This window comes from Melopsittacus undulatus, chromosome 3 (assembly GCF_012275295.1).
Source record: "Melopsittacus undulatus isolate bMelUnd1 chromosome 3, bMelUnd1.mat.Z, whole genome shotgun sequence".
NCBI classification, from domain to species: domain Eukaryota; kingdom Metazoa; phylum Chordata; class Aves; order Psittaciformes; family Psittaculidae; genus Melopsittacus; species Melopsittacus undulatus.
This window is the reverse complement of record NC_047529.1, coordinates 77,383,907-77,400,336: the sequence shown is the minus strand read 5'-3', so window position 1 is coordinate 77,400,336 and position 16,430 is coordinate 77,383,907. Positions and strand designations below refer to the sequence as shown.

The window sequence follows — 16,430 nt, the reverse complement described above, 5'->3', positions numbered from 1 at the left end:
AAAGCTGGAGCCTTACAGGGCTCATTATAGTTGTTTGAAATTGGATTCTAAAAGATTTGCAGGAGAGAGGGGAGTGGGCCATTTTAATCAGGCCAGGATACAGTTTACAGCATTTGTTTACAGCTGTGCCTCTGAAACTTGGGACTAATTAATTGAGCCAATTTCAGGAACATTCAATGCCAAACTGAATGTGGCAGCTCTCAAATTGCAAGGAAAGAGGTGAGAAAAGGAACACACCACAAAACATTGTACTACCTGTTCCCTGCTCCATAGAGACATCATGTGCCTCCAGAACACAGGCACATGTACAAGGTACTAGGAAGTTCCTCTGTGTCAGAGAATAGTGGTCTTTATGTACTTTAGTGGTGGGTGATACCAATCTGCAATCTTACTCCAAGCAAAGATCCCAGCAGTTTGTTAACAAGAAAGCACAAGATTAGAGATTTGAATAATGATTCATCTCATACTCTGTACATATACACCATGTAATTTATTCAGACACTTACCCCATACCATGGATTATTAAACCAACGAAGAAAGCCACAAAGAGGTGATGGGTATACCAGAACACCTCATAGCATGACCTTCTGATGAGCTCAGTAGATGAAGTCATGATCAGAATTAAAGCCACACTTATCACAACTCCAGATATTCCAGCGATGGTAGTTAGTACCTCTCCTGTTGTGTTCTAGAATGAGAATACCTTATTAGTATTAGTAGTTATTGTTATAATCGTTATTTTTATTACTGCTTCTGTTACTATTGCTACTGTTGCTGCTATTACATATGAAGCCAAAATCTAAGATATATTTTCAGTAAACAAAGAAACCCAGAACAAAACATGGAGGCAAACCTCCATTTTACCACAGAAAAACATGTGAAAACATCCCTTTGCTCTATTTCCATTCAGGCTTATCACAGACACATGTGTAAATGTTTACTGTCACTTATTTATTTCAGGAATTGAAAGAAGGAGATCAGATGGTCTCATTAGTAGAATCATACAATCGTAGAATGGTTTGGGTTAGAAATGACCTTAAGATCATCAAGTTCCAACCCTCCAGCCATAGGCAGGGATGCCTCACACTAGACCATGTCACCCAAGACTGTCCAGCCTGGCGTTTAACACTGCCAGGGATGGGGCATTTACGACTTCTTTGGGCAAACTGTTCCAGTGCCATAGTACTTTTATTTAGTTTATTTATGTAAAAGTGTCTCAGAAAAAGAAGGGAAATTATTAGAGAAGTGAGATTAGTCCTAGAGATAAAATAAGTAAAACAGCACTAGAAACCACCTTATTCATGTTAAGGTGATAAAATGAGGTGCTAAGACACCTGGAACCATACAGGTTTGGAGCTCTTGTGTGGTTAATTTACTTCAAAGTTTGTGGGTTTTTTTAGTAGCTCTGAAATGGTGTATTAAAATGGCATGCTCTCATTTACCTAACAGAATACCTCGTTTACTTGTTTCTTACATTTATCTGGAGATACATTGGATAATACTTGGGTTTATTTTTTAAAAGACATATTTAAATTCACATTTCTATGCTTGTCACTGATGAAACATCAATATGCTGGGCTAGAATGTGTTCCTTCTTGTTCATGACTCACAGGAATCAGCACGTTTGTTACATCTGTCTAAACCCACCAAAATAAACTGAAGTGAGAATGAAGATGTATTTTGAATACAACAGTCAGATGCTGATTTCAGTTGTAATGTGCAAATCATGAAGAACAGCAGTAAAAATCTCACATACAAGATGAGACTCAAGCTAAATATGCCAGCAGAATGTAAATGAAGTCCCATTTGGCCTGTGAAGCATATATATCAGTTTTCTTGGTGCTGATGGGCAAGAATAAAGGAACTTAGAATGCCTTCTGGATCCTGAGTTGGTTCTACAGTTTAATACACTAGGAGTAAAAAACCCCTATATTGTACTTGTAAAGTGTTCTGATTTGATATGGAAATCCTAGAGGTGACAAAATACCACAATGCCATTTTTCCAGTCACTTTTTACAGTAAAATCATTCTTTCAAATGTTCACACTTGACAGCACACAGTACATTTTCAAATTGGTGCCTGCAAAGAGTGTGTTCAGATCCTATTACATATTAGCAGCATTGATCTAGGTAATATTTTGAACACTTCCACTATAGCGGCTAGTTTGAATGTTGAGATGAAACAAGAAGTAATGTCATACGCTTAGTACATTGCTACTACAGGGGTAGGATGAAGCTGAAATGGAAGCCTGAATTGTTGCTCTCAGAACTTTCTTCTCCAAAGGTAGAAACAATCTTTTATTTGCTTTTCTTCATAATTTATTAATTCTGAATGTAGCTACTGAGGCACAAGTGGCTCATAAAAGATATATAAATATTAGAGGTTGGGGTAAAATCTAGACTGTAAATTAGAAGGCAATTGTGGGGCATATTACTGTGAAAAATCTAGGAAAGCGTCTCAAGAAATGCTAGCCTTCTTCCTCAAGGGTATTTAGGATGTTAATGCTAATTAGAGGCATACCTCACAATTGTATCACCTAAGAGAAGGCTTAGTGAAGAAAAAAAATGCATACTGAAAAATAGTAGGCTCACGTTCACAGCTGTGAGCTTTTTTTCGGTTCCAGGGGAACCTCTCATGTGCAGTGAGAGTGGGCACTCTGCTCTGAAAGACTGTGCAGCTGCATCCTTGGCTCGCTGTCCTGTTCTGTTAAACCTGACTACTTTGTCAAGACTAACATGAAGACTTTTGTGTTCATATCGCTGAGCCCATTTATTTGCTTGATTTTGTCAAACTTTAGAATTCTTTACTTTTTTATTTTGAAAGATGAAAAAAATCACACTATCTATACTGGAAAGGAAGTGAGAGAAAACAGAACAACATGCCTTGGATCTGAAAGTACTGCCAAATCCTGCTGATGGTTGTGCAGCCATTGTCTCACTTTGTTTCTTCTTTCAATGAAGCACACTACTGATCAAAAGAACCTCACTCCATGGTGTTCAAGCAATCCTTATTGCATGCTGACTATGTGGAAATTTTCTGAAGAGCAGAAACAATACATGTGGAAGTCTCACCAGGGCCATTTCAACCCTGGGATATGTAACAGTATATTACATTATACACAAGCAAACATATAAATGTGATATGCAGAGTAATCGAAAAAGGAGAAAAAGCTGATGAGCTTTTTTGCATGTTTCACACGCACACCTTGCAGAAAGGGGCTGTTTATGTTATGAGTATTATGAGGATTAGCTTATAATGCTGTTGTGAAGTACCAAGGAGGTGGACAGGAGGCACAGTCTCTTTTTTTCCACAAAGTAAGCAGAACCATTTATTTGCAGGGCTGAGGTGCTCACAGTCCTGCTTAGCTCAGAAAGAGTACACAGTTTCCCCATGCACTGCTTCCTATACACAGAAAGCCTCCAGGTGTTTTTGCATTGCTCTTCCGTGGGCCACCATGCTCAATATGTAACAAGGCAGAATCAACCCCCAGGTTGAGAAAATACTGCATAACCTTGGGGAGAGACAAATAGCAACTGTGAAAGAAATATTATTGTTTCTGTTTTGTTTGGGGTTTGGTTTATTTATCTTTTTTTTCTTTCTAGAAAGAAGTTGTGTTTGTTCCATGTATTTATAGTTTAGGTTTTGTTGTTTGATTTTTTTTTCTCTAATTCTTTACAGGTTTATTTCATTGCCTACTATTCACAACACTCCTTATCCTTCCCCCACCAGCTGTCTCCTGACAAACTAATTAAAATACTGTAGACATTTCTTTGAGCTTAGTAACCTGAAAATTGCAGCTCTCAGTAAGTGTTTTCAGCTGAAATTGAGGTTAACCTTTGGCAGCACCTTCTCACACTGGTTAAAAGGCTTTGAAATACAGTTTTACTGACAATAGAATCCACAGAGGAAAACTTTTTAGATGAGGAAAACCAAAAAGTGACAGCTTACTGTTTCATAGGTCCTGATTGGGTTCAAATAGCTTTCATTTGGACCCTTGCCAAGGCCAGAAAGTTTATTCTGTAACTCCCCAGCTTCTGTAGATTGGCTGGTATGATACCGTTCAATGTTGATCAAGTGGGCAACAATATGGATGGCTGCATGAGAGAAAGAGTGGTGTGAAATTACAGACACACTTGTACGTGTCCACAATGCCAGAAGTAACTTCATTAAGCACATTACAAACTATTTGAAAACCTCGGGCATACACTGAGGACTTTGCATGGGTTAAGGTGCATAAAAAGGAAAATTGTATGAAATAAGTGTCCAATGTGAAGCAGCTGCTTCACGTTGGAGAGGAGACAAACAGCTCTGGGGTCAGTTCCATGATTACAGTCAAGTGCCCACACAGTCTTTGGTGTCATCAAAGGAGAACCTCTTGAGAGATGAGATAAAGGTGTTTGCCTCTGATTTTAAATTGTTCAAAATGAGCTAAACTGATTAAAATCCCCTTTTCCCCCATTAATATATTAGGATGTGCAATGGTCTAATATTGCTATGCAGGTCACTAATTTATCTCTTTTAGGCATAGACCAGTTTGCAGCTTGCACTGGGGATATTTAAGAGATGCGTCCAATACCTGTCCCCTATTAACAAGTAGCTATAGCATTACTTTACACAGGTGGAGCCTGGGAAAACCACCAGAACTATGGCTCTAAGGGAGAAGTCTGAATCACAGTGTTAAATCTGACTTGCTCTGAGCTTCATATATCACTTCTACTTCTGGCCTGCTCCCAAAGGTATATGAAATGGTCAGTTTAGAAAAATACCTTCGAGTGAAGTGAGAACCCCTGTAATTCTTTTCCTCAGTGGAAAGGTGATAATTTCAAAAGAAGAAAAGAGAAAGGATTTTGTTTTATAATTGGCTAACAGGTAAAGTCGTAATCATGCAGAATTTCAGTTTTCAGGATGAGAGATTCTCAAATCCATTACAGTAAAGTTGTAATTAATGCAAAATATTAAATGCCAAAGGATGAAAAAATGACAGTGAAAAACAATTATATGTTTACAGTACACCTATTAGGATATGCTATCTCTAGATTTTATAATTAGCTTCCTTTTATCATCTCTCCTTCAGTGGTTATCTGTTCCTGTCCCTGACCATTTAAAAAACCTTTCTAAAAGGCAGTATTTCTAGTAAACCAAAATGCGACTTTTTTCCCTGAACAACATTCTCTCAAAGTTATTTTTCTTTTTTTTTTCTTTTATGTTATCTTTTTATTTCTCATTTTTCCTTTTTTATTTCTACTTTTTCCTTTTTTCTTATTTCTCCTTTTTCTTTTCCTTATCCTTTTCCTTTTTCTTTTCCTTTTCTCCTTTTCTCTCTTCTCTCTTTCTTATTCCTTCTTTCTTCTTTCCTTTTTCTTCCTCTTTTCTTTTTTCTCATTTTTTTTTTAATTGTAACTGCATAAAACTAATGTCTTACTGTGCTGGTTGTGCTAGTCACTGTGTAATCACAGATGAAAACACAGAATTAAATGCATCGATACTTTGGTATTGCGAAGTCTTTCAGGTGCATATCCACTTAGACAGCTCCCTCACTCTGATGCTGGAGTCCAGCTCCTCTGCAGCACCTATGAAGAGCTGGGGCATGGGAATATGAGTTGAGGTAGGCTGCTGGCCATGGACATGCTTAAAGCAGCCAGTACAAAAAGGTAGAAGACTACTCTCTTCCCCAGCAGTAGGTTAGTTCATGTGTCCAGGCTGAAGTGAGGTCATTTTAACTTTCTTCTTCAGAGGTGATCTTTCTAGAGCAGTAGATGTGCTAGGGTTGGTTGACTTTCAGGTTGCATTTCATTCAAAATGTTATGTCACCTTAAGACTCCCTCCAGCCACTCCCCAATGCCTGCTTCACCTCATTGACCCATGCTGAGGTACTCACTAAGAGATGAAAGACCTGTTTGAAAATCCTTGTTACTTGAATTTGAAGTTGGGCTTTAAACTGAATCACGTGTCCTAGTCACTGGGCTGACTCTTTATTCATTTGTGAGCTGTCTCCCAGTGAAACCCTTAACAAAATAATCAAACATTTGCTGATACAACCATCCCAAGGGAATGCCCTGAGCACCCAAACTGCAAAACCAAGCTCCCATTTTTTTCTGAATCTTTGGCCCAATGAATAATAAATTATTTATACAAGCTGGAATAGCTTCAGCAGAATGGAGACTGAATCCAAATGGGTATGAACTGCACAGAGATAAAATGAGCCTGGAAATTAGGAGACAGATTCAAGCCATCAAAGGAATGAGACTCTAAAATAACCTTTCAATAAACGGGATAATGGGATCAAGCAATCTCAGCAGCTTTCAGCTGAAGGTTGGTCATTTTATGAAATAGCGTATATGACGTGACTGTGAGCATTAGAGGGTATTGGACTCAGTGACCTGGCATGTCATTGTTATGGATTAGGTGCTGCATGTGAAACAACCCAGCCAGCATCAGGCAGAAAATGCTCCCGTGAACCTGTATGTGAGAGGGTGCTCCCAGCACCTCTGCAGTGCTGGGATGCTGGAAGGAAGGTTACACTAGACCACAGGAAGCAGCTGAAATGTGTGGATTCAGGCTGTCAAAACCTAAAAGCCTGAGAGTTTCTGAGCTGCAGGGTTTAGGTGGCAGCTGTGTGGGGGCTGTGGCAATCTGTTCCCCAGCGTACAACTGATGTATAAGCAGTATATAAACACTGTTTATGTATTTAAGTGTAACAGCACTTTTAAGTGCTGAGTGAGAAGGGGGAAAACTGTTCAAACAAGAGACTCCTTTCAGAACAGATGTTTTGGCCTGGTAAGGGTGCTATCAGATCCACTGGAAGAGAACCAAGTCATTGCTTGACAAGGACCTGATTTTTCTGACATCTCAAAGTGAACTCAGAGGACAGGAGTGTGGGGTAACAGACCACAGTCTGTGGTAGGTTGTGGAGTTACATGCTGCATGTAGTGCGGTACTGGACTATGGGAAAGGGGAGAGAAATCTTTAAAAGCCCTGACAGCGATCCTCTGAGTGAATCTACTGAGCAGTTATATCTTGGCATTTGCTAGCAATTACTGGTGCTTGGGCCTCTTGTCTACACCTGCAGGATGCTCTTTCTGATTCTGGTATGATGTAATAGTCACCATGTAAGTTTCACACAGTTACAATGGATACTGTTGATTTACCAAGGGTTCTCTGCAGCATGTAAACTGCAGGTTTTTGACTGTCCTTGCTCATTTAGAATAGTAACTGACTAGAGATGGAGGTTTTAATCTGTTCATAGCATAACACACTTTCTCTTTTTCATGTCCAAAACACACAGATTTTTTAAAAAGCAATGCTGCATATTGTGAGGCCTTTACATTAAATGATGATGTTTCCGTTGTTTAGGAGGTTATGAAATCCCACACTTTACTCAAAGTGCAGGGTTGTACATGATTTGTACAAATTCTAGTCCTGCCAGCAGCAATAAGAAACCCAGTGCTATCTGGTGTATGCCAGCCGGTGAGAGTGAAATGAGGTCCCACAATTCCTATCAGAGTATTTATTTCTAGTCTTGAACAGAAAAAAAATAAAATGGGTTCAATGGATGTAGCTTCCCAAGTCTTGAGCCAAAGATTTAATGAAGAGTAGTCATGTTGCAATTTTTCCCTGAAAGAAAAGATCCACTTTCTGCAACTTTACCTAGTCAGATTTTTCTGCAGGCTTTTAAAGGACACCATTTTGTCTATCTGCATATTGTTCTGCTTTCCTGTAAGTGTTATGTCAATGGAAATATCATCATACCTACTTCTCTGAGATTTACCACATCTTCCCTACTGGGTGACATTCCCTCCAGGTTTCAGCTAATGAGTAGAGGATATTAAAAGCATAGAAGACTTCCAGAATGAACAGGAGAGTTTTGAGTGTTTTTTTCTACAAGCTTTTCTGTGGAAGCTGTTAATGTACAGAGTATAATCATATACTGAAAACATTAACAGACTAAAGATATACTGAATATGTTGGTTTACCTGAGTGTCCCATCATCTTAAATATTGCCTAGAGTGTTATTAGATTAATGCCTCTGATGGGTTTTGTGTGCTGCTAGGAAAAAATTATGCAATCCAAAAGTGAATTATAGCTGGATGGTAAGAGTAACACAAAGATCTAATTCCCTTTTCATTGTGGTTCATTTAATGTACAATAGTTGTGGCAGACTAAAAAGTCTGGCACTGGATACATTACCATTAGCTAAAATATTTTACATCCCTAAAGTGCATTTTCTGAAGGTCTTTGCATCTGCAGTGTATAGAATTTACTAAGGAATTCCAAAATTAATATGTGAATTTCTGAAATCTGAGCTTAGACCAATTGTGAGTTTTTTTCCCTGCACCATTTAGGGAAGTTAACCAGGAGAGCAAAGTTTGAAGTATTACATCTTAGGATTTTCAATTCAATTTTTTTCTCATTCTGCATAACCAAATATAAAGTACAGAATAAATCATGTAATCTTTTGAACAAAGGGTTTTTTTTATAACTCTACATGAAGACTGAAGGATTTTCATTGTTGTTTTTAGCAACGTCTGGAAACTCCGAAGCACTTAACATACATTAATTTGTATTTGACTCCAAGATGTTATATCTAATCCACCTCTGAGATCAAATAAAAGGTTTTATTGGGAGGAGGGAGGGAGGAAAAGGGTTGCTATTAGAGCAGGGTGTTTACTGTACATATTCTTAAATACAAAGAGATGTAATTAAATTATCTTGAAAGTCTGGTCAATTTAGCTAGTCTTATTCAACCAATTGTGCCTTCAGTGAAGCATGCACAACTCTGATTGAACTAAACAGAAATTGCATGTGTTTATCTGAGAACAAGATTCCACTCTTTTTCTGCATGCCTGTACAGGATAATAATCAAACTGGAGCTTGCTGCTAGCAGTTAAATGTTTTGCTTAACAAACCCATCATGATAAAATCAAAGGGTCAAATCCTGGGTTTTCTGCCTACAGTGAAGAAAATAGCTTTGCAAGCAGCTAACCTAGGCATGGGGAATTCTGCACCTGACCAAGCCTGGATTCTTTAGCCACACACTGCCTTGTGCCTTTTTTAGTTACACAGAACTCTTCATTCGGTTTCATGCTTTCTTGGTGGACTAAAAGGTGCAGGTTCTGTAAAAATTACAACAATAGTGACACATACTTGCATTGGAGTATTATTTTTTTTAGAATGGTCATAAACATCAAAGAAGAATCCAATGACTTGGACCATTTTTTAACCTAGCTGGAAGCTTAGAATATTTAATTTAATGTAGTTTCTTTGCTAGTCCTTGCACTAAGGCTGGATTTAAGCAGCATGACTAAAAAAATGCAGTTTAATGGAAATTGGATTTCCTGTAATTTCTGGAAGTACAACACTGAGATATCAGCTCAACCTCTTTTGAAGATAAGCATCTGCTTCCCTGAAAACTTCATCACTTCTACAAAAATGTGACTCAGGTCACCAAAGCTTTTTACACAGCCACCATTACCAAAATGTGGTTGCGAATGGAAAGGTTTTCTGGTATTTTTAGCTATAGATTTGTCAGTGCTTGTAAGAAGCCAAACATACCTGACATTGCTGTATTTCAGTCTGTGTTTTGTATGTTTCTAAAGAAAATTGCAGTGCTGGAATTTTTAAGGAGCAGCAACCACCTTTTCAAACAGCCTAACTACAAAGAGCCTTACTGTCCTTCCCTACTTTCCCTTAATTGTTTAAGCTTTATTCATATCATAGTTCAAAAGGTGTTTGAGCTATACACCTATATAACCTTTCTGCAAACATCAAAACAACACAAGAAGCAGTTTGTTCTTCAAAATATGCACCTTGTATCAAAGTAAAATAAAACTCTCCCAACACTTCCCATATCAGAAAATGTATGAGTGTACTTTCTTAAGAGGCTAAAAAACAATACATTAAGAGGAAGGATTTGTATGAAATGTTATTTACTATCTCTTGTCTGTATCTTTAAGCTCCAGACAACTGTGTCTCAACTGAAAAGTCTCTTTTGCATTAGAAATCATAGAATGGTTTGCACTGATCAAACTGAGAGTGCATGAAACTATGATTTTATTCTAGCAGAGTTATAGGTCTATAAGGAAGATTTATTAGTGGGTGAATAACTCCCAGACAGCTCTTATCACAGACAGGCATGCAGAACGCAGGAAGCCAAACTAAGCAGAATCCCCTTTACTGAATTTTCAATGATGCCCTTGATTATAGATAGCATTGTTTACTCTCTCTCTTTCCTCCAACTTCCCTCTTCCACTAGTCTCTAATTATATCCCTTTATGACCTGACCAATTAAAGCCTGCTCTTGAATTTGTATTAGAGCTGATGAAAAATTAAAGGTACAGATGTAGTTCTTCCAAGGCCATGCGCACCTCGGCGGAGCTGGCTGCCTGTTAGAAGCCAGACAATACTAACGTTGTACTGACTATTTTTAGCATGCTATTAAATAAATATGCTGGAATAACACCACCTGGCATGCTGAGATGAATACATGTTACTTTAATAATAAAGGCGTCTACAATTTCATATAGCGAGGCTAAGATTACTGATCTGATCTTCAAATTGATTTAACTTCTTGCCACCACATTTAGGCTATTGATCATACAGGGAAGAACATTAATTTAACTAAAAATTACTAAATTGCAATAGACTGATAAATGTTGACTATGTTTTTGTGTAACAAAGGCAATATAGGTAGTACTCGGATAAATAATGTGTCAGTTGAAAGGAAAATGGCACGTTTACACATCATTTTAACATTTAAATTTTATTAAAATGGACTCAGTATACTTGCGGATACCTCTTTACTCTGAAATGTATCTCTCACCATATTTACTGCATTTTTTTTTAATTAATTTGAAATTTAATTTCAGGCAACTGTGTTTCTGGCCATTCTTCCCCAGGTCTGACTATGCAGTAATGCACTGTTTTCCCAAATATGATAATTGTTTATCACTTGTCTGTTAGGGAAGCATGAGTTTGCAAGTCATCATGCTTTGCTCATTAGACCTCCCTGTCTTTTGTTTTCTTCCTCAAATATCTCATCGACTATTTGTTCATTTTATATTCTGGAAAAAACACTCAACCCAAATAACAACCCAATAATGAACCCTCCTTTTCTCCCTAGAGAGTGACAGAATTAAATAATGGTGCTTGCTGTCATTTCACAACAGCTCCTGTGTCTTTTTCTTTGGAATTACTGAAGCCATAAAGTAATCACTTTTCTGATAGATTTGCAGTTCCCAAAATGTCCACCTTAATGCACTAGCAAACACTTTTATATGAATGTAAAAACCAAAAACATTAAAGGTTTGACTGTGCAGTTTTGCTTTCTTTCTGGAGCATGACAAATTATACACCAAGTAGAAGTTGGTTAATTTACATTCCTGGGTTGATTTGTTAATTAAAGAAGCAATGTTGCGTTCTGTAAGAATCTGCTTTATGCTGAAACTGAACTCTGATAAATTAATGTCCATGACAGATAAGTAAATCATCATAATACCCTATAAGATGCATGTTCTCATCCCGGGCCTTCTCTTTTGAATACTTTAGCACTCCATACAAAGGACAAATTTCAGCTATTGATTCCTGATGGCAATCCTGACTTCATATTCTTGTCTCACTACGTGGGAACATCAGAAGCCTATACACACAAAAGCAGCACCCCCATGTAGACTGAAGAAATACTGGGTCCAGGATTCACTAGAACAGCCTGGGGATAGAACTCTTACCCTGCAGTGTCTTATGCTTGCAAATAACCCTGTGCCTCCTTCACATTTTCTAAGAACACTATCTGCCCCAGATACCTCTCCATTTCTATGTGCTTATGTCCTTCCTCATGTTGCCTTTTGTTCTTCCTTCTCTGCACATCCCCTTTCCCCATACTATCTCCTGTCTGCCTCATGTTCTCTTAATTCCTACAAGCTTCAGTCTTCTCCAGGTCCTTTAATCACTTGGAGAACAAGAAGGTGCTGTGTTTTCTTCCCAGCCAGGCTCAACCTGTAGCTAAGTAAGTCACTAGCACCAGCAGGACAGATAACTTTTGATTTCAAAGTCCAGTTTTTCCCTCAAGGGTGCCATTAGTTCCCTGTACCCATCCCCTATTTAAAAAAAAAAAATAAAATTTAGAAACCTAATGTTTTTGAGGCAGCTGCCTGTCAAAATTCAGATTTAATTTATTGCCTGTTTGAAAAATTGTTGAAGAAGAGGTAGCAGTGCACAGATGAGTGGTTTCACTCTTAAGCACAATTTCCTTAGGAAATCAGACTGTAATGCCATGTCATCTCCCCAGCATCTACCCTCAGGATTTTAATGAAAGTTATTTACACTAAATATTAAGAGCATACAAGCTGCTCACATAGACTAAATGGCAGCTAGTACTTGTTATCCAGGTTGGGAGGTTATTGACTTAACAGTCAAACTTCTCTCAAGCAAAAAGGGTTACAAATAGTTAATCAGATGGGACTCCTACACCTATTTAAAGCTGCAGTCACCAAATGATTGCACTAAAATAGCATGTCTGAGAGCTGATAGGGATTACAGCATTATGCAGAATCACTGTGAAATTCAAAACAGTTCAAAGGCAAAGAAGAAAAAAAAAGAGGAAAAGCTTACTTGCATTTATAGCTATTCCATAGGCAACCATCTTGTGAAATGTGATGTTTTTGTCAAGCTGTCTCCTCAGTGCTCCTCCACAGCACTTGGTGAAAAAGCAGAACTTCTTTTATATCAATCCTATTATTCTTTACAACTCAGATTTTGGAGAGAAGAGAGGAGTTCAGTACTTTTAAAAATGGAATGTTGAAGATTTCAGTGGAAGTTTTGGGTTAGCTTTAACTTTGTGGTTCAGGTAGCTATTTTCAGCATAGTGACACTCCAGAGTTTCTTAAGCTTCTCAACTGATGTAGGGGCTCAATAACAGTCTTGATAAAACTCTGCTACATTTAACTGTGATTTGCAAGTGGTTTATCTGGACTGGTGATTAACTCATTTGCTGGTACAAGGATACCATCATGGACTACCACTGCTCTGCAAGCTCAGGTAAACATAAACAGCATAAACACAGCTGAATTGCTGGCAAAGCCAGCGTGCAATGTAAACATTTTCACTGCTTTCATGAAATGCACACCCCAGGAGGGTGAGGCTGTCTAGACCTCAGGTGTCTTCCCATTATTGGAAGTGCTCATGGCCAGCTGGCTGCTTCTGCAAGAGCTGGCCCGGGGCAGGGCAGGCTGCAGTGAGCTAAAATGCATGCTCTGCTGGAACCTAGACAGCTCTCATGGACCTAATTCAGTCTCTGAATGGTGCTGTGGGTACCTGGATTGATCTCTTGACCTGGCACAGTGCCATGCCAAAGATCCTGGCATGTATCTGCATTGTTTCCTAACTAATGAATCTTCCAAGTGTCTGTAGCACTGCTGGGTGCAATGCCAAGAACACAGCACCTCATTGGAGAGTCACTGTGCTGGCCATGCTGGAGCCAGTCAAGTTGCTGTGTACCATGCTCTTTGAAGCAGAATATTGTCCAGAGATCAAAGCATTGATTTTCTATGAGAAGAGTTCCAGTTCTCTGAGTTCTTACTCGGCATGTAACTGGGCATGCATATATTTAATGATAATTCACAAACTGATTTAGCAGTCCAGTGAGACTTTGCTTTCTTAAATGCTCAGCTCCTGGTCTCAGACAATGATAAAAGTGTTGATTCCCAGCCTAAAGACTGCTTGAAATGTAATTCTGACTCTGAAGGAAAAAAAAAAAAAGGTAGAACTGAACTGAGAATCAACTTACAATAAAATAATGTTACCATTTCTAAATTCCTGTTGTTCTTGGAGTCATGAAGTGATCAGTGATATTTTTACCCAAACGTATGGTATTGGAATTGCCCTGACTGTAGTAATTCACTGCAAGTGAATTCACTGCATCTGACCAGATGACCACTCCATTACAAAAACCTGTGTAAAAAAAGTAAGACCTGAATGGTGGCCATTCAGGCAAAAGGGCTTAAATATGTTCCTTATTATCCTTATGCCCTCACTTTTATGTATCTGTACATTTTCCCTCTCCAGTTTTTACTTTGTAGCTACACAGGATACACATGATGGATGCATATTTCCTCCATTTGGCCAAGCTGCATTATTATATTCCCTTTTTTGTAGCTCCTCACTTTTCTCTTCATGACTCCATGGTATGCAGTGGCTGCCAAAATCAGTGTTGCATTTACAGCACTGTGTTAAACAAGCCGTTTGTTTCTCTTCAGTCATGAATTTAAGTGGTAATAACTAAGCAATAGTGTATAGACTTCTCTATCAAAAATTAAAATTCCTCGGAAAATGTTTGATATGGATAATACTGCTGAACTATGGAAATAAAAAAGGGAGAATAATGTGGCTATTTAAGAAATGATACTTACAATGCTTGCTCCTCTTAAGAATGAAATAAGGTTTCTACTGATGGGTAACAGGATTAGCATGCAGTTAAAATTAAGGCACGTTGCAGAAGCTCTTGCCCAAGCCAGGGTTGACTGAAGATACAACAGCATAAAGAAATTAAATTACAAGCTTGGTATAGGAAGAGAAAAATAAAGAGAATACTATATTAACATAATACTCTCGTAGGAGATTATTACTATTGAAGTATCAAAAATATAGTTAGACTATGCATACATTCTTCTTGTGGAGCCCTTTAACAATCAAACTTGTACTTACTCCCAGCATAATCCGTGTATAAATGTAAGCATCTTCATCTTCATACCAGTGGAAAGTATCAATAAACAAATAGAAATTCAGTCCCAGCCACACCAGCTACAAAGCAGACAGGCGACAGATTAGTGACACTTACAGTATCTTTTAATGCTGGTTATGGTTATAGTTTTTAAACTATCTGAGAGATACTTCAAAATCAGCATGCAGTGCAGTTCTTGATCACAGATGATTGAAATCATGAATGCCTACTGGAATGAGGCCATCTTTAGGAAATGCACAATTACAATCCTATCCCCATATCCCCAGTAGAGGAGATAGATGATTTTTACTGTGTGATGCTAAACTTGATCTTAAACATAGGTCTTAGCCTGGTCTCTAAGAAGGCTATAAAAGCCAAAATTAAAGAATTCCAGAAATTGAGGGAGTTAGAAACTGAGGAAATTCCTTTCTCTATCCCCATGCTCAGTTCATCAAAACCTCTAAAAAAATCATTTCCATTACAATTGCAAACCCTTGCTCCCTTTATCTGAGGTCTAAAGTACATGGACTTAAAAATAATTAAAAAAAAAGAAAGACTTTAAATTGTTTTCAAGACAAGTTATAAAAAGGCTGATTAATATTTTATAGCAAGTTTTACATTAAGCTTGGGGGTATTACTGTAAGCAAACCATAAAATGTCTTTTAAACAAGCTTAAAATATTTATATGTATCCAATTAGATATATTTTAATGCTAAAAATACTCACTAATAACAGCACTGATAGTTTTTCATTCAAAATCCAGCATCCCATCCTGAGTGCCTCTCCCTATGTTAGCAGCAGCTGACTCCTGCCTTCCAGTGTAACCTGAGTTCTCCATCCATTCCTCAGGCTTTTCTACTAACTCCTTTTGTCTTTAGATTTTAATAAGCACGTAGTGGGAGCAGGAGCTCTCTCTAGGAATTTTCTAATTAAGGACTGCCTGACAAGAACAGATCACCCAGCTGACATGTCTCATGACCTGTGTAAATAAAATGCTGGTCAATGCCCAGTCCTTTCTCTCTGCAGAGTTATTTCTCAGCAAATGAGAGATGCTGTCATTAAATTGTCCTGCTGTACTGGAATGCTTTGTCTTTGAAGTTTTAACAGAGGGCAGTATGTCTTCATGATTTGCCTTTTAATTTAGTGTCAAATGGGAGCATTCCTTACATGTATATTGCTAAAAGATCTTGGGAGTGGCAAAGTCAGTCAGAAGTTGGGAATTCTCAGAATGAAGGGTGCCCCTCTAACATTCATCTGGATTTCTTGCAATTGTAGATTTTGACAATGTTAAAATGCATGACAGGTTTTCATTCACTTGGCTTCAGTTCTAAAATAAGCAGTTACTTTCTCTTTTTCCTATTACGTTGTTCTCTGTAAGGACATGAATCCTACTTCCTTCCCTCTCTGCTAGGAGAGAAGCAACAATTAGTGGGCTTCTGTGTCAAGCCTCACAAACATCAGCTGCCTTCATCCATGACCTGTGAGGTGAGGAGAGGATGCTTATTTCAGAGATCTGAGCCCAGGGGGGTTAGACAAAACCATTCCGGACTTGTGCATGTGGCTTGAGCAGGTCTCTTCATGAGCTCCAGACCCTGCTCCCACGTATTGTCTGCAAAGTGATGTTGCTTTGGCAGGACTTAAGGTACTCGGGAAATACAAGACTCTTCCAAATGTAATCCACAAACGCTGTCCTGCACTAGAGCTTAGCCTTCCCCCC

General features: G+C 38.3%; 1 protein-coding gene across 1 annotated transcript in view; it reads right to left on the bottom strand.

Annotated features, from left to right (window-relative positions):
- NOX3 (NADPH oxidase 3) overlaps positions 1–15,484 on the bottom strand; it is a 38,784-nt gene extending 23,300 nt beyond the window's left edge. The window contains exons 1-6 of the mRNA XM_005150067.2: positions 15,440–15,484; positions 14,698–14,793; positions 14,403–14,513; positions 12,607–12,691; positions 3,949–4,094; positions 507–688 (exon numbers count right to left, since the gene is read on the bottom strand). Coding sequence (XP_005150124.2) covers positions 507–688; positions 3,949–4,094; positions 12,607–12,691; positions 14,403–14,513; positions 14,698–14,793; positions 15,440–15,484 — 665 coding nt within the window. The remainder of the gene's footprint in view (positions 1–506; positions 689–3,948; positions 4,095–12,606; positions 12,692–14,402; positions 14,514–14,697; positions 14,794–15,439) is intronic.
- Positions 15,485–16,430: the final 946 nt, after the last annotated feature.